General features: G+C 48.6%; 1 protein-coding gene and 1 long non-coding RNA gene across 2 annotated transcripts; one reads left to right on the top strand and one right to left on the bottom strand.

Moving 5' to 3' along the window:
• Nucleotides 1–600: 600 nt before the first annotated feature.
• Nucleotides 601–12757, top strand: EPO (erythropoietin). The gene is made up of 5 exons (XM_081887087.1): nt 601–738; nt 3350–3477; nt 6240–6329; nt 7095–7262; nt 11170–12757. Exons 1-5 carry the CDS (start codon nt 726–728, stop codon nt 11296–11298), a joined length of 528 nt encoding a protein of 175 aa, XP_081743213.1. The 5' UTR covers nt 601–725; the 3' UTR covers nt 11299–12757.
• Nucleotides 7372–9746, bottom strand: LOC309355929. The gene is made up of 2 exons (XR_014162636.1): nt 9644–9746; nt 7372–9010 (listed from the first exon to the last, which is right to left on the bottom strand). It is a non-coding gene; the product is annotated as an uncharacterized lncRNA (long non-coding RNA).
• Nucleotides 12758–21026: the final 8269 nt, after the last annotated feature.

Genomic DNA, 21026 nt, shown 5'->3' with positions numbered 1-21026 from the left:
AGGGAAATTGTCCATCTCCCTCCTGGCCTGTCCAGTGACATTCTTGCACTCAGGGAAGGAAGGGAGCGTGGTGGAGGTCGGGGTGGGGGGGAGAGACAGAGCGGGAGAAAAGCCACATCGGGCAGAGAGCAGAAGGATCAGGCGGATGAAACATTAACTGCGCCTCGTGCGTCCGGTGGCACAGCTTTCGCGAGATCTGGGGTCTGCAGAGGAAGGGGAAAGGGGGTCGCTTCCCCCCACTCCTCCGAGCAAACATCAGTGGGGAATTTGTGTGTGTGTGTGTGTGTGTGTGCAAAAATGCAAGCCGGTGTCCGGCGCTGCTAGGAGCAGATCTTCCAAAAAGAGAAGAAATCAGGTTCTTCAGGTGGCAATTGGGATCCAGAGAGAGAAAGAGAGCAGGGCACTGGAGCAGCCGACCACGTTCTTGAGAAGTTAGGCTTCCCGGTCAAAAGGTGAAGAGGGCGCCACTGTTTCGGACGAGGTCCTTTGCAAACTCACCTTGGCGTGTGCGGATTGTGACCTCTTCCTCTTCGCTGAGCCAAATCAGCTGGACTTTTGTGTGATCTGGAGAGAGAAAGGAGGGAAATATAAGCTGCTGGACGTCCCTCGCGAGGAGCTGCTGCGGTCGACCTGCTCAGCTGCCGCCCCCACCCTGGAATGACGGTCCATGGCTAGCCATGGGGCAGAAGGGGTCCGCTAGTCTCTAGGACCATGAAGTTTTGGCTATGGGGATACCTGGTGAGTAGCGTCCGTCCGCTCTGGCGGTTGCCAAGGGGGAGGTCAGGGGGACGGTGCCAGCTGCGGCAATCGATTGAGTTGGGCCCCTGCCAAAGGGAATTGGCTGAGCACAGCAAGGTGGCTAGAGGAAGCTGCTGGAGGCCAGGCCATTTGCTTCTCACAGCCCAGCCCAGCCCTGACTGGCAGCAGCGACAGCAGCAGTAGCTGCCCTCCCTCTGGAGTAGTCTCAGGTAGAGAGAGGGGCTCCTTTCCTCCATGGCCTGCTCCTTGATGCTGGGGTGCCTGGGAGGACTGAAGTAGGGACCTTCTGCACACCAAGCTTGCTGCTGGGTGACTTTACACCCAACCTCTCCCTTGACTCTCTCAAAGTTTGGGAAACGGAGGTTGTAAAATTAGTCAAGGCAGGGGTCCGCTGAGGTTATGAAATCCTCCTCCGGCAGGCTGTTAGATAATAGGCAGGAGGTGGCAGCAGGCAGGTGCCTTGCGGGGGTGGAGTGGGGGCTCTGGAAACCCAGGAGTCCTAGTCTAGGTAGCCCTGGGCCTCTTTATTGGCAAGAAGGGCAATATGGAAGCCACTCAGCTGTGTTATTATGGGGGCACAGGCGACTTGGTGCCTGATGAGGGGATACTGGGGTTGCAGCCAAAATCCCTAAGGTTTTGTTCTGTTTGATGGTTTGCAAATGGAGCCTCTAGGATTTGTGCAGCAGCCTTGAGAGACACCTGGATCCTCTGGAAGAGAGGAGCCCCAGGGGAAGGGGACTTCTCAGCAGTGAGGAAACCAGAGCATTTTCTCAGGCCAAAGGTCACCCCTCCCAGGCAGGCCAGTCTTTGCATCCCCTTTTGGCACTGGGGAGCTTAGGGGGCAGGTGAGGCTTCTCAAAAGACAAAGAATCAGTTTGCGGCAGAGAACTGTGAGTTTTGAACCGAGGGTCCACCCACGCAGTGCACTCTGCGCTGTTTGGCTGCACCAGGTAGAAGATCGGGGCTCTGTGGGTTTCCTTCTGAACAACCACATTTCTGGGGAATCGGAGGTCTCTGGGAATTTCTCTCTGTTTCATGTGTCAAGAGAATGTTGGGGAAATCTCATGCATATTCCCAGGCTGGACTGTGGTATGCATGTGGGGGGGGGGGGGAGAGAGAAACTGTATGAGTTGAAGCACGGAGAAGTGGAAGGTGCTGATAAGGGCTCTGTCGACACCACGAGCTGATAAAAGGGAGCTTGAAGTGGGATCTGCAGTGCCGAATTTGGAGTTTGGAATTGCAACATTGCAAACATCACTAAGCAACTCGCCTAAAATGCAAAATGCTGATGGAAAGAAACCGTGCGCACACACCCAGCCCAGATCGATGGTCTTGAAAACTATACTGTGGACACGAGGAGGCAGCTGGGGGGGGGGGGAATGAGAGAGGAGGGGACATTTCATATTCCTGCCTGCCCGGCAGTTATTGAAGGACAGGAGCCCTGACAGAAGGGGGTGGGGAAGATGGGGACCCAAAGAATGTCTCTTCCCTCCCTGAGATTTACAGCTGGATTTGGAGCTGTCTAAACCTCTAGAAGCCATACCTGAAATTTCCTGCATTCCATCCTGCTTGTGGGATTCCGGAGGCAGGCAAGATTAAATGTCTGGCGCTTGTGGTTTCTGCAGTGCAGAGGGCTGGGCTGGATGACCCCGTGGGGTCTCTTCCAGCTCTGAAGTTCTATGATTCTGTGAAAGGAAGGTTGTGACAAGTCACTTTGGGTTGCATTGCCCCCCCCAAATCCACTAATAAGATAATAATAATAATAATAATAATAATAATAATAATAATAATAATAATAATAATAGTTGTAGTAGTAGTAGTAGATTACATTCATATCTTTTGAAACTGATCTCAAATGTAAATATTTTGGAAATCTGTCCAGAATAACATTTCTGATAAGTTAGGATATCGTATACTCTTAGAACCTAAAATATTTCTGCCTGGTTATCTGAAGGATGTTATCAGTCAGATGGGCAGCATATAAATCATAAATTATTATTATTATTATCATCCCAGAAAAGTGATCGAGAATTAAGTGTTCAATCTTATAACTGCTGCTAAGTTTATGGGGAGAAGATACATCCCCTACTGTACATGAACGGATTGGGGAAAAACAAAAGATTAAGTTAATTTATTATACATATAAATCAGCCTAATGGGTTTCTAGGAAAATGGGTATTTTGGAAATAGTTTTGTCTTTGTTTACTTCGTTGAATTTTAATATTTGATATGGTGATGGGGAGGTGGAAGGGCTGGTGGACAGACAAAACCACCGCTAGACTACAGTCGTACCTTGGATTGTGAATGCCCTGGAACTCATACGTTTTGGCTCTCGAACGCCGCAATTTGCAAACATTCTTTTGGAACTCGAACGTCCGACGGGGCTTCTGCAGCTTCTGATTGGCGACGGGAGCTTCCTGCAGCCAATCGGAAACCGCGATTTAGTTTTCGAACATTTTGGAAGACGAAGGGACTTCTGGAACGGATTCCCTTCATCTTCCAAGGTACGACAGTGGTTGTGATGGGCAGATGGACGATGCAAAGCAGCTCTGCAAATGATCTAAGGAGGATCTCACCTTTTATTCCCCAGGGCTGACTCCTCTCCTGTTAATGTTGGGATTCCTGGCCCCAGTGCTCCTGACGACCCCCGAGCCCATGTGCGACCAGCGTGTCATGAACAAGTACATCCAAGATGTCAGCAAGGCTGAGAGTGAAATCGTACGTCCTCTTTTCTTGCTCTGTTCCCTTCCCGTTCTTTATTTCCTTCCTGAACACACACACACAGGGCATAAGGTTTAGTCATTCGTTTATTCCAGGGGTCTGCAACCTTTAAGACAAAAAGAGCCACTTGGACCCATTTCTGAAGAAAAACAACAACTGGGTGCCGCAAAACCATTGTGACATTTAAAACAAATATATCTCCGAAGCTGCGATCTGACAGCGGGCGGGAAGGTGACGTTGGGACGGTGCGTGACTAACGCACACACCGCCCCCATGCGACGTCACAGCCAGTACAGCGCCCACCACAGTGGGAAGAGTCAGGGCGCACAATGCGCCTCCTCCCCTCGCTAGTATCCACCCCGGAGCCGCGGCAAAGGTGTAAAAGAGCCACATGCGGCTCCGGAGCCGCGGGTTGCTGACCCCTGGTTTATTCAAATGCATTTATACCTCACCTTCTTCTCCAAGCAGCTCAAGGTGGCGCGTTCATGGTTTTCTCCACAACAACAACAACCCTGTGAGGTAGGTGAGGCTGAGAGAAGGCAACAACTGCTCCCCCCAGGTCAAACCCGGGGAGCTTCATGGCCGCTGAGTGGGGATTTGAACCCTGATCTCTCCCAGGTCCTAGCCCGACACTCTAAGCACTAGTTAAAACTATGGCATTAGCTCTGACAAGCTGCAGTGGTGGACACTGGCCTGGATGGCTTTAAAAGGGGTTTTGGAAAATAAATGATGTGTCCCTCTCAGAGAAGACCCGCTGAAATGAACAGGCCCTAGTCATCATGTCCACCTCTGACATCTTGTCTACTCCGCTTGGGTCATCTGTTTGGCCACTGTGAGAACAGGATGCTGGACCAGACAGGGCCCCATTGGCCTGGCCCAGCAGGGATCTTATAGCATCAGAAAAAGCTTTATGCCAAAAAAGGGGGGGGTGTTTATTTCAACAAGCATACAGTGCTCTGAAGCATTTTGCTGGTTTTTATCTGGTTAGCACTGGTAATCATTTTATATTGTTTTGTGTACTTTGCTCAGAGGGTTGTTGTTGTTTATAAATATTTTCTTAATAAACAAATATATGACAAAACAAAACAAATTCCTTCCAGTAGCACCTTAAAGACCAACTAAGTTAGTTCTTGGTATGAGCTTTCGTGTGCATGCACACTTCTTCAGATACACTGAAACAGAAGTCACCAGACCCTTCTATATAGTGAGAAGGTGGGGAGGGGTATTACTCAGAAGGGTGGTGGGAATGGGTGATTGGCAGATAGCTGTGATGAGCCTGTTGACGACTCTTAACGACTGCAATAGGTCTTACAGGAAAAAGCAAGGGGTGAGAAGGTGAAAAATGGCTTTGTCATGTATAATGAGATAAGAATCCAATGTCTTTGTTCAGACCAGGTCTCTCCATGGTTTTAAGTTTGGTAATAAGTTGCAATTCAGCAGCTTCTCTTTCCAGTCTATTTCTGAAATTCCTTTGTAGTAGAACAGCTACTTTGAGATCTTGTATAGAATGTCCTGGGAGATTGAAGTGTTCTCCTCCTGGTTTCTCTGTCTTGTGATTCCTGATGTCAGATTTATGTCCGTTTATTCTTTGGCGTAAGGTTTGGCCTGTTTGTCCAATATAGAGAGCTGAAGGACACTGTATATGACAAATATATGACAAAATATTAACTAAATGGTGCATCTATGTACTGTTTGACAGTGGAACAGACCCACTTGGAATGCGGTCAACTCTCCTTCCTTGTAGGCTTTTAGCAGAAATTGGATGGCCACCTGTCATGGGTGCTTTAGTTGAGTTTCCTGCATTGCAGGGGGCTGGACTAGATGACCCTTGGGGTCCCTCCCAACTCTATGAATCTATGATTCTATATCTACCAGGCCAAGCTCAAGGTTTTGCCCTTACAACAACCTGGGACCAATTTACCTGTGAGATCACCTTACCCCAATGTGCCTCCTTGACTGCTTAGATCTGCAGAATTGGCACTGCTATAGGTGCCACATAATATAAGGTTGCCATGCGTCTGGAATTTCCCGGACATAGCTGGAATACTGCAGTCGGAAGCAGTGTCCAGGTGGAAATTGCTAAAAATGTCCAGGAAACTCCGGATGTACGGTGACCCATGTTGGCAGTGTCGTTTTTGACAATTTTGACAAATGTGGCAAATAATACCCATTTTGCATTTGTAAGAACTGGGAATTTTACACGCTGGAACTCCCTGCCTATTGATAACCAGGTAGTCACCCTTATCAGGCAGGCATCCTGCTAAAAGCATTTTTGTTTAGACAAACCTACCCAGATTTTTTAGTAAGCCAGTGCAGATTTTAATCTGTTTTTACTGTTATTTTAACTTTCCGAAAGTCTTAAATGATCGTTGTTAATTCTTCTTATTGATAATTTTGGTTTATCCTTTTTGTAAACCACTTTGACGTGGGTTTTTTGTGCATTACAATCAAACGGTGTATGAACTTTATGAAGTAAATAAATATCCTATTGGCCAGTTACTGGGGAGCAAGTTACAGTTACTGGGGAGCAAGTCCCAAAGTGCCAGGCAGCTTGTGGGCTTCTTGTTGGCAATTGTTTGAGCTGGGCCAATGTGGGAACAGGATGCAGGATGAGGCAGACCTTGGGTCTGATCCAGCTGCAGGGCTCACCTAAGGATCTTAAAACTACAGCTCCCAGAATTCCTTGAGCCAACTAAGCCACATCTCAAAGCAGTTTAGATCTGTGGCATAGATGTGAATGGACTCTGGTTTCTTTACAGGTAGAACTTTGTAGAACTTCCTGCAACCTGCCCGAACCTGTCATGGTGCTGGACACCGGAGTCAACATACGTAGCTGGAGAAAAATGAATGTAAGTTTGATCTGGGGTAGGGAAGGGGGTTACCGAGAGCAGGGGGGGGCTGATGCAGTTCACCGTGGGGCCTGCTCAGCACCAGGGCTGGGGGAGAAATTAAATCCTGCCTGCATTTTAATGAGAAATAAACCAATATGAGAACTGAAACAAAGGCATTCTCCTAAAAAATCACACTTCTCCGAATTTTGTAATGCGATTCTCCAACCAATGAGTGCAAAAATAAAAAACTCATCTGTTAGAGGAAAGCAGGCATAAGAATGCACATACTGGTGAAAACCTCTCACAAAAATGTGTTATTACTATACTCATTTATTTGTTACCTTCCTTTTGCCCTCACTTTATTATTATTATGATGTTGTTGTTGTTGTTGTTGTTGTTGTTGTTGTGAGCCGCCCAGAGTGGCTCGGGAAACCCAGCCAGATGAGTGGGGCATTAATAATAATAATAATAATAATAATAATAATAATAATAATAATAATGTGTTGTTGTTGTTTTGTTGTTCTTGTTCTTGTTGTTGTTACTACTACTACTGAGGTCCCTGTTAGGGAAAATTCATTGCAAAAATGTGTGTATTAGGAAGAAATTTGCCCTCAAATACTGATGAACTTTCACGGGGATTTGTCTTTTAAATGAAAATTGCTGCAGAAACGTAGAGAGTTTAAGACGGGGGAAATTGAGAAACTGAGAATAACTGGAACGGACGTATATGCCCACCCCTGTAACTTCACTAATGGACTTATTCTCCCCACCCCGCTCTGCTAGAGGACGAGGCAGGCGTCCGAGGTGTGGAGAGGCCAGACCCTCCTTTCGAGGGCCATCAGCCAAGTCCAAAGGCATCATTCGGCCATGCAGCCTTTTGTCCGCCAGCTGGAAGTGATGGAGAGCTGCCTGCGGAGCATCAGAAACATCTTGCGCGGCCACGGAGCCCAGGTGAGAGCGAAGCACCAGATTTGTGGGGAGGGAGTGCTGGTTGGCGAGGAGGGCAGAGTTCCTTGCTCAGAATCACAGAATTGGAAAGGGACCCTCAATGGTCATCTAGTCCAACCCGCTGTATAGCTGGCATCATGACAAATCGCAGCCCTGCTCCTTAACTCCAGGTGGCTTTTAGGACGAGAGAAACGCCTTTGCACGTGTGCTCAGCAGCGCTTTGTTATAACGGAGACGTCTCAAGAGCATGCACATTGGCACTTTGCACGTGCGCAGAGGAAATCTTCCACTCCTGCCGGCCAGATTGTGCAGAGAGAGAGAGAGAGAGAGAGAGAGAGAAGCAGTTTCCTCGGAGCGCATGGACGAAGCGCAGTAGAGGCGGTTCGACTCTTCTTAGTAACAAAGTGGGAGAAGGGAGACGGAATCACCAAAGCAGCCGTTCTGCAAATTCAGATTTGCCTGCAAAGTTTTCAAAAAAGCAGAATTTCCTGATTTGAAATAGCATTAGACTGGAACAGCAGAGAGCTGGTCTCCTCTACAGGAGAGCAAAATCCCCAATATATCTCTTAGCGTGGCGGTGCAAATATTGCTACCTCCTTGCAGATAGCAAACCCTGACTCTCCTGGGCCAGTTTCTTTTCCGGCGGCAACCAGAACCAGCTAGTAATTTTCCAGGCCTCCTTTCCCCACCCTTCTGCCTCCTCCTGAGGCAGCTTTTGCAAATCCCAAGGGCCCCCTTTCACACCCTGGAAATATGGCCCAAGTTAAGCCCCTTGGATCGCCCTCACCAGGGCGGCTGTAGAAGGAAGATTCCCTCATGGAGTGGGAATGCACAGCAAATGCCTTGATCACCTATTACCTTGTAAAAGGGAAGAGCGTTTCGTTTGGAGGGAAAAAAAGGCTAGCTTTAATGGCAGGGCAGGGCGCCGAGAGTTGTGAGGGGAAACCCCTGTTCCCCTCACGGAGTGCACTTTGAGACCACCCTGAACAGTCATGGCGTCCCCCAAAGGATTCTGGGAGCTGTCGCTTGTTTTGGGTGCTGAGATTTCTGAGGAGACCCCTTTATTCTCCTCACAGCGAGGACTATGGTGCCCCTTTGAACCATCATGGCTTCCCCCAAAGGATTCTGGGAGCTGTCGCTTGTTATGGGTGCTGAGATTTCTGAGGAGACCCCTTTATTCTCCTCACAGCAAGGACTATGGTGCCCCTTTGAACCATCATGGCTTCCCCCAAAGGATTTTGGAAGCTGTAGCTTGTTCAGAGTGCTGAGATTTCTGAGGAGAGACCCCTATTCCCCTCACAGAAAGCACTATGATACCATCTTGAACAGTCATGGCTTCCCCCAAAGGATTCTGGGAGCTGTGGCTTGTTTAGAGTGCTGAGATTTCTGAGGAGACCCCTTTATTCTCCTCACACAGAGCACTATATAGTGCTGTTTTTCTAGGGGGGAAAAGAGACGCTGGAACTCGCCAAGAACACCTCCCTTGTTCTCTCAAGGATGGCAATGGCGCCTACATGAGAGGTGCCAGAACTGATTTCTGGCAAGTTCCGTGTGAAAAAGAACCCCTGGATATATCTATGCAGTCATGGCTTCCCCCAAAGGATTCTGGGAGCTGTGGCTTCTTCAGAGCATAGCTGTCAACTTTTCCCTTTTCTTGCGATGAATCCTATTCGGAATAAGGGAATTTCCCTTAAAAAAAAGCGGAACGTTGACAGCTATGTTTCAGAGTGCTGAGATTTCTGAGGAGACCCCTATTCCCCTCACAGAGAACACTATGGTGCCCCTTTGAACAGTCATGGCTTCCCCCAAAGGATTCTGGGAGCTGTGGCTTTTTCAGAGTGCTGAGATTTCTGAGGAGACCCATTTATTCCCCTCACAGAGAACACTATGGTGCCCCTTTGAACAGTCATGGCTTCCCCCAAAGGATTCTGGGAGCTGTGGCTTTTTACAGGCGCTGAGATTTCTGAGGAGACCCCTATTCCCCTCACAGAGAGCACTATGATATTCCTTTGAACAGTCATGGCTTCCCCTAAAGGAAGAGACCCCTAATCCCACCACAGAGCTCACTGTGATACCACTTTCAATGGTCATGGCGTCCCACAAAGGATTCTGGGAGCTGTACTTTGTTAAAGATGCTGAAAATTGTGAGGAGACCCGCTATTCCCCTCACAAAAGCGCACTACAGTATACCACTTTAAACAGTCATAGCTTCCCCCAAAGGATTCTGGGAGCTGAAGTTTGTGAAGGGAGCCAAGAGTTGTGAGGAGACCCGCTTCTTCCCCTCACAGACCACATTATAATATTAGTTTGAACAGTCATGGCTTCCCCCAAAGGATTCTGGGAGCTGTGGCTTGTTCAGAGTGCTGAGATTCCTGAGAAGAGACCCCTTTATTCCCCTCACAGAGAGCACTATGGTGCCCCTTTGAACAACCATGGCTTCCCCCAAAGGATTCTGGGAGCTGAAGTTTGTGAAGGGAGCCGAGAGTCGTGAGGAGACCCCCTTATTCCCCTCACAGAGCACACTATAATACTAATTTGAACAGTCATGGCTTCCCCCAAAGGATTCTGGGAGCTGTGGCTTTTTACAGGCGCTGCGTTTTCTGAGGAGACCCCCTTATTCCCCTCACAGACCACATTATAATACTAGTTTGAACAGTCATGGCTTCCCCCAAAGGATTCTGGGAGCTGTGGCTTTTTCTTTCAAGGATGGCAATAGGGCCTACATGAGAGGTGCCAGAACTGATTTCCGGCAAGTTCTGTGTGGGGAAAAAAGAGATTTCTGGGAGCTATAGCTTGTTCAGGGTGCCGAGGGTTGTTAGGGCTACAATTCCCAGAGTTCCCTTGCGAAGGGGGACGATTAAACCGCTCTGTGAGGGGAATGGAGGGGCCCTTTCAACTCTCAGCAGCCTAACAAACTACAACTCCCAGAAGCCTTTGGGGCAAGCCATGACTGTTTAAAGCAGCATCATAGTTGAAATATATGGTCTGAGTGCGGCCTATGGCTCCCAACTGACCCTAGTTGATGCTGATGTTTCAATATTTTAATGTTGTATTTTAATTTTGTTTTTAAGTTGTATTCATTCAACTTGTTTTTATGATTGCTTGTTAACCGCCCTGAGCCTGGCCTTGGCTGGGGAGGGCGGGGTATAAATAATAATAAATTATTATTATTATTATTATTATTATTATTATTATTATTATTATTATTATTATTATTATTATTATTGGAGTGGTAGTCCAGGACACCTGGGGAGGCTGACTTGGCCAGAGGCTGGCTGGGAGTTGTAGTCCAAAACACCCAGTGGGTGCCAGCTCAGTGCCAGCTGCCTAAACTGTTCAAGTGAAAGATACCCGTTAATACACTTTCCCTAGGAAACCAGAAGCATTTTTGCTAGGGATAACAGGGGATGAATTAAAAAGGGAAGATTACAAACTATTCATGTACGCAACGGCCGCCGCTAAAATCTTAGCGGCTCAGAAATGGAAATCCCAACTTTAATGGCGTGGCAGACAAAAAGGTTTGAATACCTAGAATTGGCGAAATTTTACTTATAAGATTCGGAACCGAAAAGAAGCAAAGTTCGAAAAGGATTAGGAGTAAATTTGTTGAGTAATAGTAAGAATTTAAAAACTGTAGCAGGATTAATGCAAATCTTGTGATGTGGATGGAGTGTAAATAAGAAACTGTAAGAAAAGATCTGAGATATGAAATCCGTTGAAGGGATGGAAGGAAGTCCGGGCGTAAATAAGAAAACATACAGATTTTTGAATGTAAGAGTATTTATTTTATTTGTTGTTGTTACAAAAAAGCAATAAAAAGTATTTGGGGGAAAATAAAAAATAAAACCTGAAAGGCAAAAAGAAAAGAAAAGAAAGATACCCGTTAAGTAAACAGACACCTCTCTTGCAGGAAGCCCCCCAAGATGACGTCTCGACCCGCACCCTGAGCGTACAGACCATGAAAAAGCTGTTCAGCGTTTACTCGAGTTTCATCCGGGGGAAAGTCAGCCTGTACATTACAGAGGCCTGTGCCAGGTGACGGAGGGAGACGGGCGCCACCAACTCATACCACTCCGCATGCTGCTGCCACCCCCAACCGCCCACTGCTGGAGGGGATGGGTGCCCCTGCGTTGCCCGCTGAGTGACAGCTTGATTTGATTGGCAGGTGTCAACCACACGCACGCACGCATGCATGTGCACAGCCGGGTTCCGTGCGGACTGCCTTTCTCAGCCGGGAGGGGAAACTTTTGACTCGCTTGCCCAGGAGCCGGTGACACTCATCCCTGCACATTCACACACACACACACTGCCCTCTGTGGTTCCTGAGCCTGCCCAAAAGAGAAAACAAGAGCTGGGTTTATGGAAGGTCTGGCGCCTTGTCTGCAAACAGGTAGCAAGGCTGCTCCCCGGGTTTTCGAAGGGAGCAATGGTGGTCTACCTTGGAGGAGGATGGTGCTGTCATCAGGAAAGCGGAGCTTTTTCAGTCATCGACTTTGGAGGAGGAGAGAAAAAGAGAGAGAATGAGAGGAATGGAGGAGAGAAAGTCTGCAAAGCCAAGATGGGACTAATTTCGAACCCAAGACACTGAATTTTCCCAAAGGGGCCCGAGCTGAGCGGCACAGGGCCCACGATCTCTCTGCTGTGGGGCAAAGGAGGTGGGCGGCAGAAAAATCTTGGATAAGGTGGTCTCAGTGGGGCTGCTTGACCAGCGGTGCCCCCTCTCCCAGTGACGGACAGTGTTTGGGCTGTAAGGATGTGCGTTTTTGTGGGGGCTGGTTAGGAGGGATGAGAGGAATGTCGCACGGAGAAGAGGCAAAGGTTTGATGAGGAAGGAATGGAAAGGAGGTTTGGCGGGCAGCAAAATGAAAGGATTTGGTGGGGAACTGATATCACCTTCAGCAAAAGAAGATCCGCAGCCACCAGGAAACGTCAAACAGAGGAAAATCAAGAGAGGCCTTATATTGAGCTAGGGCCCAAGGCTAATATTGGTGCCCTTCCAGAGCTGGTTTCTGGGGGCAAGTCAGAAAGCATGCAAGTTCCTTGGGGTTCCACTTCCATCATTTTCACAGTCCTGTCTGGGTATTTGCTGGGCTCTCTCTGCTGTGAATGTGGAAAGCGGAAGTCGAAAGTCGTTTCTCGAAAGCCGCAGCTTGGGAGTGAAAAACGCCTTGAATTTAGTGGGGTTTACTTCTGAGTAAACATGCGTAAGTTGGGGCTGCATGGTTTCAAAGCATCAGTTGTAGGAAGCATCTGAGAAGGGACCAGATGCTCCGAAGAGGTGAGGGTGACTGGCAGGTGTCCTTCAAAGCATACCTAACTTGGGAAATAAAGAACTGCGAAAATGTTTGATGCGCCTGGAGGGGAGCGAGATCTGTCTACCCTGTACCACTGGAGGCGATAAAGACTTGATTGGCGGGTGTCAATCTTTTCAGGGCCACCTTCAGATGCTGTTTTATTTCTGCAAGTGTCTTCTGTAATCCTGACACAATAGCAGTGCATTAGTGCCACCAAAGGCCCTCCCCCCATTTGTGGTATGTAAAACGTTACAGGATTTCAGCAGGAAGGACAGGGTATGAAAGGATTGGGAACAAAACAGTGTGTCTACCCCAAAACATTTACAGGCACAAAGAATATCGAAGGCAGGGCAGCAATATCATCATAGGCGCAAATCATTGCCAATTCTCAATGAAATGGGCATTTCTGAAGGGGCCCGTAGTCTTAGAGTCACAGACCTGCATGGAGACCCTGGGCTCATCTAGTCCAACACCACTTCTTGTCGAGAAAGAAGCCGATTTATGAAAATGCCTGCTGGAATAACCGTTGAGACGATCTCCGTGGATGCGAGTCCCTTCGCTCTCCTCTCCAAAATGTTAAAAGTTGCTGATTCCGCTTTTTCTGTAAAGCGAAGGTGAAGATTTGACGGCTCCAGGTTCGACTCCTTGCGAGGAGAGGGATAAAGGGCTTTGGTGCCACAGAGGATATACACCTATGTAAAGTTTTTGTTCTAAGGGACTTTATGAGAGTTTATATTTGATACTAAGTTAAACATGTACAGTTTTCCTGTATATTTATCTTGTTGACTTCAGAGAGCAGCTGGTTTGTATACCGGGTTTGGGAAAGGAAGATTTCCTGGTGGACGGGATTTTTTTTTTAAAGTAGTTCTGTTTTATCTTTATTAAAGGTTGTTGTGCTTCCCAGAATATCCAGAGTTTCAATTTCTAAACCAGAGCATTCAGGATTGCAAGGGCATCTTGAATAACCTTCCCACCGCATAGTCTCTCAATTACGTGTGAGAATCGGCTGTGGATCTGCTATAGCAAGGGAAAGGCACTCTGCATATGCCCAGTGGCACACCTTTCTCTATCACCATTGGCTTCAAATTTTCCAGAGACGAGCTTGGACAGTAGACACAAATTATTAAGCACCTAGAGCTCATCCAGTCCAACCCCACCCTGCTCAGGTTAGGAAAATCCAGCGCTTCACCACTACTCCAAAAGAGACTTCAAGAACTCTGCTTGAAGACTTCCATCCCAGGGGAGACCACTACCCTTTAAAGCCATTTTTCCCCCATTGTCCCGGCAGCTCTTACCATCAAAACCTCTCTCCTAACGCCCACCTAAAACGTACCCTCTTGTGACTGAAACCCTCTGCCCTCTGGGGATGGGGCAGAAAAATAATAATCCTTGTCCTCTTCTCTCTGTTGACATTTTTATGGAGAAGACTGTCAATGGCTACATTCCACCTCCACAACTGGGAGGCAGTAATGTTTCTGAGGGACCTGGGTGGCGCTGTGGGTTAAACCACAGAGCCTAGGACTTGCCGATCAGAAGGTCGGCGGTTCAAATCCCCGTGATGGGGTGAGCTCCCGTTGCTCGGTCCCTGCTCCTGCCAACCTGGCAGTTCGAAAGCACCTCAAAGTGCAAGTAGATAAAGAGGTACCACTCCGGCGGGAAGGTAAACAGCGTTTCTGTGCGCTGCTCTGGTTCGCAAGAAGCGGCTTAGTCATGCTGGCCACATGACCCGGAAGCTGTATGCCGGCTCCCTCGGTCGATAAAGCGAGATGAGTGCCGCAACCCCAGAGTCGGTCATGACTGGACCTAATGGCCAGGGGTCCCTTTACCTTTACGTTTCTGAGTGCCAGCTGCTGGAAACCACAGGACGAAAGAGCATCTCTTGTGCTCGGATCCTGCAAGTGGATTTCTCATTGGGGCAATTGTTTGGCCCCTGTGAGAACAGGACACTGCAGTAGCTGGGGCACTGGCATGATCCAGCAGGGATTTGAAGACTGGTTTCGTACCCACTTCCCCCATCATTCTTTTCCTCTCCAGGTTAAACATTCCCAGTTCATAACTGAATTGTAGAAGGGACCACAGGGGTCAATAATAACAATAATAATAATAATAATAATTTGTTATTTGTACCCCACCCATCTGGCTGGGTTTCCCCAGCCACTCTGGGCGGCTTCCAACAAAGATTAAAAATACATTAGAATGGCACACATTAAAAACTTCCCTGAACAGGGCTGCCTTCAGATGTCTTCTAAATGTCAGGTAGTTGTTTATCTCTTTGACATCTGGTGGGAGGGCGTTCCACAGGGCGGGCGCCACCACCGAGAAGGTCCTCTGCTTGGTTCTCTGTAGCTTTGCTTCTCGCAATGGGGGAGCCGCCAGAAGGCCCTTGGCACTGGACCTTAGCGTCCGGGCAGAATGATGGGGGTGGAGATGCTCCTTCAGGTCTACTGGGCCAAGGCTGTTTAGGGCTTTAAAGGTCAACACCAACACTTTGAACTGTGCTCGGAAACCTACTGGGAGCCCATCTAGTTCCCTGCAATGCAGGACTCAAACTCACAGCCCTGAGATTAAGAGTCTTATGCTCCACCGACTGAGTGAGTTCCTTCAGCCTTTTCCCAGAAGGCTAGCTTTCCTTGCCACTGACTATCTCAGTTGCCCCTCTCCCAAATCCTTTCCCAGCGGGTCAGCATCTTCCTTACACTGCAGCCCCCAGAACCGGACGCCCGACTCACAGGCGAGGTCCGACTGTTGCAGAACCAAGCGGAACAGTGACTTCCTGTGACTTGGAAGCAATCGGGAAGCTACGTGCCCACGCTCTTGTTGCCATCCCAGATTGCCAGCCTTGACCTTCCCGCAGAGCCTGCGAGGTCACTGACTGCACACAGACACACACGGCTTGCAAAGTGGAGGATGCTGAAATGGGCTGGCTCCCTCCCCAGTCCCCAATTCACGTGGCTCCCCCGCTGCCAAGCAAAACAGAAAACAGAACTCGCCTCCGGAGTTGCCAGGCTGCCCTTTTGGGCTCTGTCGTCTGCAAGAGTCAGTACTTTGCAAACTGTTGGGAGGGCCGCCCGAGAATTTGGACAAAATCATGGAGGAAGGGGCTGACTATGGCTCCAGTGGAGAATATGCTCTGCCTCCATAGCCCTCCATGAGCTTATTCAATCCTCTTTTAAAAGTCGGTGGCCATTGCTGCCTCCTCTTGGCAGGGAGTTCCATAGTTTAACTCTGCCCTATACGGCCTAGGAGGGACATGGGTGGCACTGTGGGTTAAACCACAGAGCCTAGGACATGCCGATCAGAAGGTCGGCGGTCCGAATACCCACGACGGGTTGAGTTCCAGTTGCTCGGTCCCTGCTCCTGCCAACCTAGCAGTTCGAAAGCACACCAGTGCAAGTAAATAAATAGGTACCGCTCCGGCGGGAAGGTAAACGGCGTTTCCGTGCACTGCTCTGGTTCTCCAGAAGCGGTTTAGTCATGCTGGCCACATGACCCGGAAGCTGTATGCCGGCTCCCTCGGCCAGTAAAGCGAGATGAGCGCTGCAACCCCAGAGTCAGTCATGACCGGACCTAATGGTCAGGGGTCCCTTTACCTTTATACGGCCTAGGACCCTCGTACCTACGGGACTGCCTCTCCTGGTATGTCCCACGGAGGAACTTATGGTCTTCAAACAAAAACATCTTGAAGGTCCCAGGCCACAGAGAGGTTAGGCTGGCCTCAACCAGAGCCAGGGCTTTTTCGGCTGTGGCCTTGATCTGGTGGAACGCTCTGCCCCGAGACTAGGGCCCTGCGGGACTTGACATCTTTCCGCAGGGCCTGCAAGACAGAGCTGTTCCACCATTCCTTTGGCCAGAGCACAGCCTGATCCCCTCCTTTGGCAATCCTCACAGAACCCTAGCCCAATTGGTTGCCATTCATCTGATTTGAATTAATTTTATAATGAAATGATTTTATAATGTCCATCATTTTATTGTTGTTAGCCGCTCTGAGCCCGGCTTCGGCTGGGGAGGGTGGGATATAAATTATATTATTATTATTATTATTATTATTATTATTATTATTATTATTATTATTATGACTTGATTTTCTCTTTTCTGAATCTTCCCACATGCAGCTTCATATTCAGAATCCAGTTCAAGAACGAATTGTGGATACGGTCTAAAAAAGTGCTATCGGTGTGCGTCTGGGTTTCACATCTTGCAAGAAGCTGCAGAAGGAATCAGGTGTCTGGCTAGAGGAGTGTTCCCCAACCCGGTGCTCTCCGGATCTCGCTGGGGATGACAAGAGTCGGGAGCCCCACAGCCTCACAGGAGTGCCAACCCTGTCTTATCAGCAGCTTGCGTCCGGGGTTAACGCAGGCGCCCTGACTCTTGTTAGGCAGCGTGAGAATGCCAGCGGGGCGGTGGTGGAAAAAGAGTTATTTCCGGCCCGGTCCCGATAAGCCGTCTCCCAACACACAGCTGCGACGACAGGACAGCAGAGACTCTCTCTGGGTTGAAGGGTGGAGGCTGGAGGGCTCCAAAGATAGATCTCTTGCCCCCCCGAAGCCCCCCCAAATCAATAAAAGAACAGCAGTGACTGGCAGAACCCCCATTTTGCAAAATTCATTGCCCTTTGGACAACTCAGGAACATCCAGGCTAGCAGACAAGAAAGGAGCGTCTGCTAGCCTGGATGTTCCTGAGCTGTCCAAACACAGCTTCACCATCGCTCGACATCAGGGGGGATAAATAGGATATTCTCTCCCCCTGCCCATTTTCTGCAGCTATTTAGAGCTGGAAGGGGCAATTCTGATCACTAAAGAAGAGATGGGGAGACTCCCCTATGAAGGAAGGTTGGGGGTTTTTGTTTCTAGAATAATAATAACAATAATAATAATAATAATTTATTTATACCCCACCCATTTGACTGGGTCTCCCCAGCCACTCTGGGCAGCTTCCAACCAAATATGAAAAACAATACAGCGTCAGATATTAAAAACTTTCCTAAACAGGTGTCTTTTAAGAGTAAAATACAGTGGTACCTCTGGTTACATACTTAATTTGTTACGGAGGTCCGTTCTTAACCTGAAACTGTTCTCATCCTGAAGCAAAGTTCTTAACCCGAGATTACTATTTCTGGGTTAGTGGAGTCTGTAACCTGAAGCGTCTGTAACCTGAAGCGTATGTAACCCGAGGTACCACTGTAGTTGTTTATTGCCTTGACATCTGCTGGGAGGGTGTTCCACGGGGCAGGCGCCACCACCGAGAAGGCCCTCTGCCTGGTTCCCTGCAACCTCACTTCTTGCAGTGAGGGAGCTGCCAGAAGGCCCTCGGAGCTGGACCTCAGTGTCCGGGCTGGACGATGGGGGTGGAGACGCTCCTTCAGGTATACAGGACCGAGGCCGTTTAGGGCTTTAAAGGTCACTTTGAATTGTGCTTGGAAACATACTGGGATCCATAGCAGGAATAGGAGAATGAGGGGGAACAATGATAAAAGACAGTGAATGGAACGTTTTTCTTCCCCTTGTGGACATCCAGTGGAGCTGGGTGTTGGAAGATACAGGGCAGAGACGGCTCCAGGCAGCACTGCTGCACTCCCTGAGCCCCAAGCTGTGGTCCAAAGCTCCTGGAGGGCACCGGGTTGGGGAACCAAACAAGGAGACGTTGCAATGATGCCTCCCTGGGGCTCTGCAACACCTAACCCACACAAAATCAGCGATGTTCCCATCTGCTTGAGGCTGAACCTTTTTGCAGCTGTAGCCTCAAGCGGAGGTCAATATGGGTGGCAAGGATCCAAGCTGCTTGCTAGAGACAACAAACCCTCGTTTTTGGCCCGTGGGTTGTGCTGTGTTGATCTTCCTGGAGGCCTGCTGGACGCAAACAATGAGGAGGACTCCATCCCAGAAGTCCTTCCTGTCACGGCCGCCTCACTGTTTATTGGGACCTCCCTGGAGGGGTGCCAGCTGCCATTGTTGTCTGTGAGGTTACGTAACCACCTCTGGGCTCAAGTCGAGGGAGGCGAGGCAGCTTTGCATGGAGTTCTGACGTCACACCACCTTTGAGTAAAGAGCTCTCCCTGCCCAGAGAGAGAGAGAATATCTCCAGAGCAGAATGGAGCTGAAACAGCAGCAATAATAATAATAATAATAATAATAATAATAATAATAATAATAATGAGTTTCCATTGAAATGAGGCTGCATTTCAATGTTGTATTTTAATCTTGTTTTTAAGTTGTATTTCAATCAATTTGTTTTTATATCAGTTGTTAGCCGCCCTGAGCCCAGTTTTGGCGGGGGAGGGCAGGGTATAAATAAAAGTTATTAATTATTATTATTATTATTACTTATACCCCACTCATCTGGCTGGGTTTCCCCAGGCACTCTGGGCAGCTTCCAACCGAATATTAAAAACAATACAGCATCAAACATTAAAAACTTCCCTAAACAGAGCCGCCTTCAGTTGTCTTTTAAAAGTAAAATAGTTGCTTATTGCCTTGACATCTGACGGGAGGGCTTTCTAAAGGGCAGGCGCCACCACCGAAAAGGCCCTCTGCCTGGTTCCCTGCAACCTCACTTATCGCAGGGAGGGAACCACCAGAAGGCCCTCGGCGCTGGACCTCAGTATCCGGGCTGGACGATGGGGGTGGAGACGCTCCTTCAGGTATACTGGACCGAGGCCGTTTAGGGCTTTAAAGGTCAGCACCAACACTTTGAATTGTGCTCGGAAACGTCCTGGGAGCCAATGGAGGTCTTTCAGGACTGGTGTTATGTGGTCTTGGCGGCCGCTCCCAGTCCCCAGTCTGGCTGCTGAATTCTGGATTAGTTGTAGTTTCCGGGTCACCTTCAAAGGTAGCCCCACGTAGAGCGCATTGCAGTAGTCCAAGCGAGAGATAACTCGAGCATGCGTCACTCTAGCGAGACAGTCTGCGGGCAGGGAGGGTCTCATCCTGCGTACCAGATGGAGCTGCCCTGGACGCAGAATTAACCTGCGCCTCCATGGACTGGCAAAATGCCAAAGCCACTACAGAATCTTTTACAAAACCGTAACCACAAGTCAGAGGGAGGATGAAAAGCGCCTGCTGGTCAGTCAGGCTCATGAGAGCAGAGATTTTGGAATACACCTTCCATATCAGCCCCATCGTGATTGATTTAGTGGATGGAAAGATACCTTACGGAGGAAAGATTGCACCATTTGGGACCTTTTACTTTAGAGAGGAGGTGAGCAGGAGGCGACACGATGGAAGTTTATAACATCGAGCTTGGCATGGAGAAATTGGACAGAGAAAAGTTTTCCTCCCCTTCTCATCCCAGTAGAACTCGTGGAAGTCCAATGAAGCTGAATGTTGGGAGATTCAGCACAATTCAAAGCGTTGGGGCTGGCCTTGAAAGCCCTAAACGGCCTCAAAGGCCCAGTAGACCTGAAGGAGCGTCTCCACCCCCATCATTCTGCCCAGACACTGAGGTCCAGCTTCGAGGGCCTTCTGGCGGTTCCCTAATTGCGAGAAGTGAGGGTACAGGGAACCAGGCAGAGGGCCTTTTCGGTGGTGGCGCCCGCCCTATGGAACGCCCTCCCATCAGATGTCAAAGAGAAAAATAACCACCTGACATTTAGAAGACATCTGAAGGCAGCCCTGTTTAGGGAAGTTTTTAGGTGTGACATTTTCATATATTTTTCATCTTTGTTGGAAGCTGCCCAGCGTGGCTGGGGAAACCCAGCAAGATGGGCCAGGTACAAATAAATTATTATTATTATTATTATTATTATTATTATTATTATTATTATTATTTTTCAGGATGGGAAGTCCTTCTTCCCGCAGAGCATAGTTAAAGCTACAGAACTCCTTCCCAAAGAGGCAGAGATGGCCACCAATTCGGACCGGGCAAATTCATGGAGGAGAGGTCTATCAGCGTAGGACTGCCATATTTCAAACAGTGAAAATCTGGACAGAAAGGGTTTGGTTTTTTTAGTTTTGCCCAAAGCTCTTTTGGGGCAAAATCACACAAAAAATGCCGTTTTTGAGCTATTTTAAGGGGAAACCAGCAAAATCGGCACTGCGGCCATGGGCTGCCATACCGTCCGGATTTTCCCAGACATTTGGCTGATTTTCATCCAGATGCTTCTGCTGAAAACAGTATTGCGGATATGTCTAGGAAATTTTGGGTGTATGGCAACCCTATATCAGGAGCTACTAGCCACAATGGCTATACTCTGATACTTCTGAATGCTGGTTGCTGGGCTGGGAATCACAGGAGGGGAGAATGTTGCTCCTGTGTTCGAATCCTGCTGGCTGGTTTCCCACAGGTTGGCCATGTGGTGCTGGACCCCATGGTGCCGTTTTTGAATCTTGTTGATTTTGGGGGGTTCGTCTGTTCTTATAAGCATTTTACGCAAAACACTCAAGAGATCTTTCTGCTTCGATTGAGGCCTCTACGTTTTGTGAAATAATGCAATCTTACCTTGCCCAGTGCCCCTTGAAAAACTGAGAAAAGGCTCTC

Source organism: Podarcis melisellensis (assembly GCF_964234715.1).
Source record: "Podarcis melisellensis genome assembly, chromosome: 13".
Classification (NCBI taxonomy): Eukaryota; Metazoa; Chordata; class Lepidosauria; order Squamata; family Lacertidae; genus Podarcis; species Podarcis melisellensis.
This window is presented reverse-complemented; position numbering and strand designations above follow the sequence as displayed.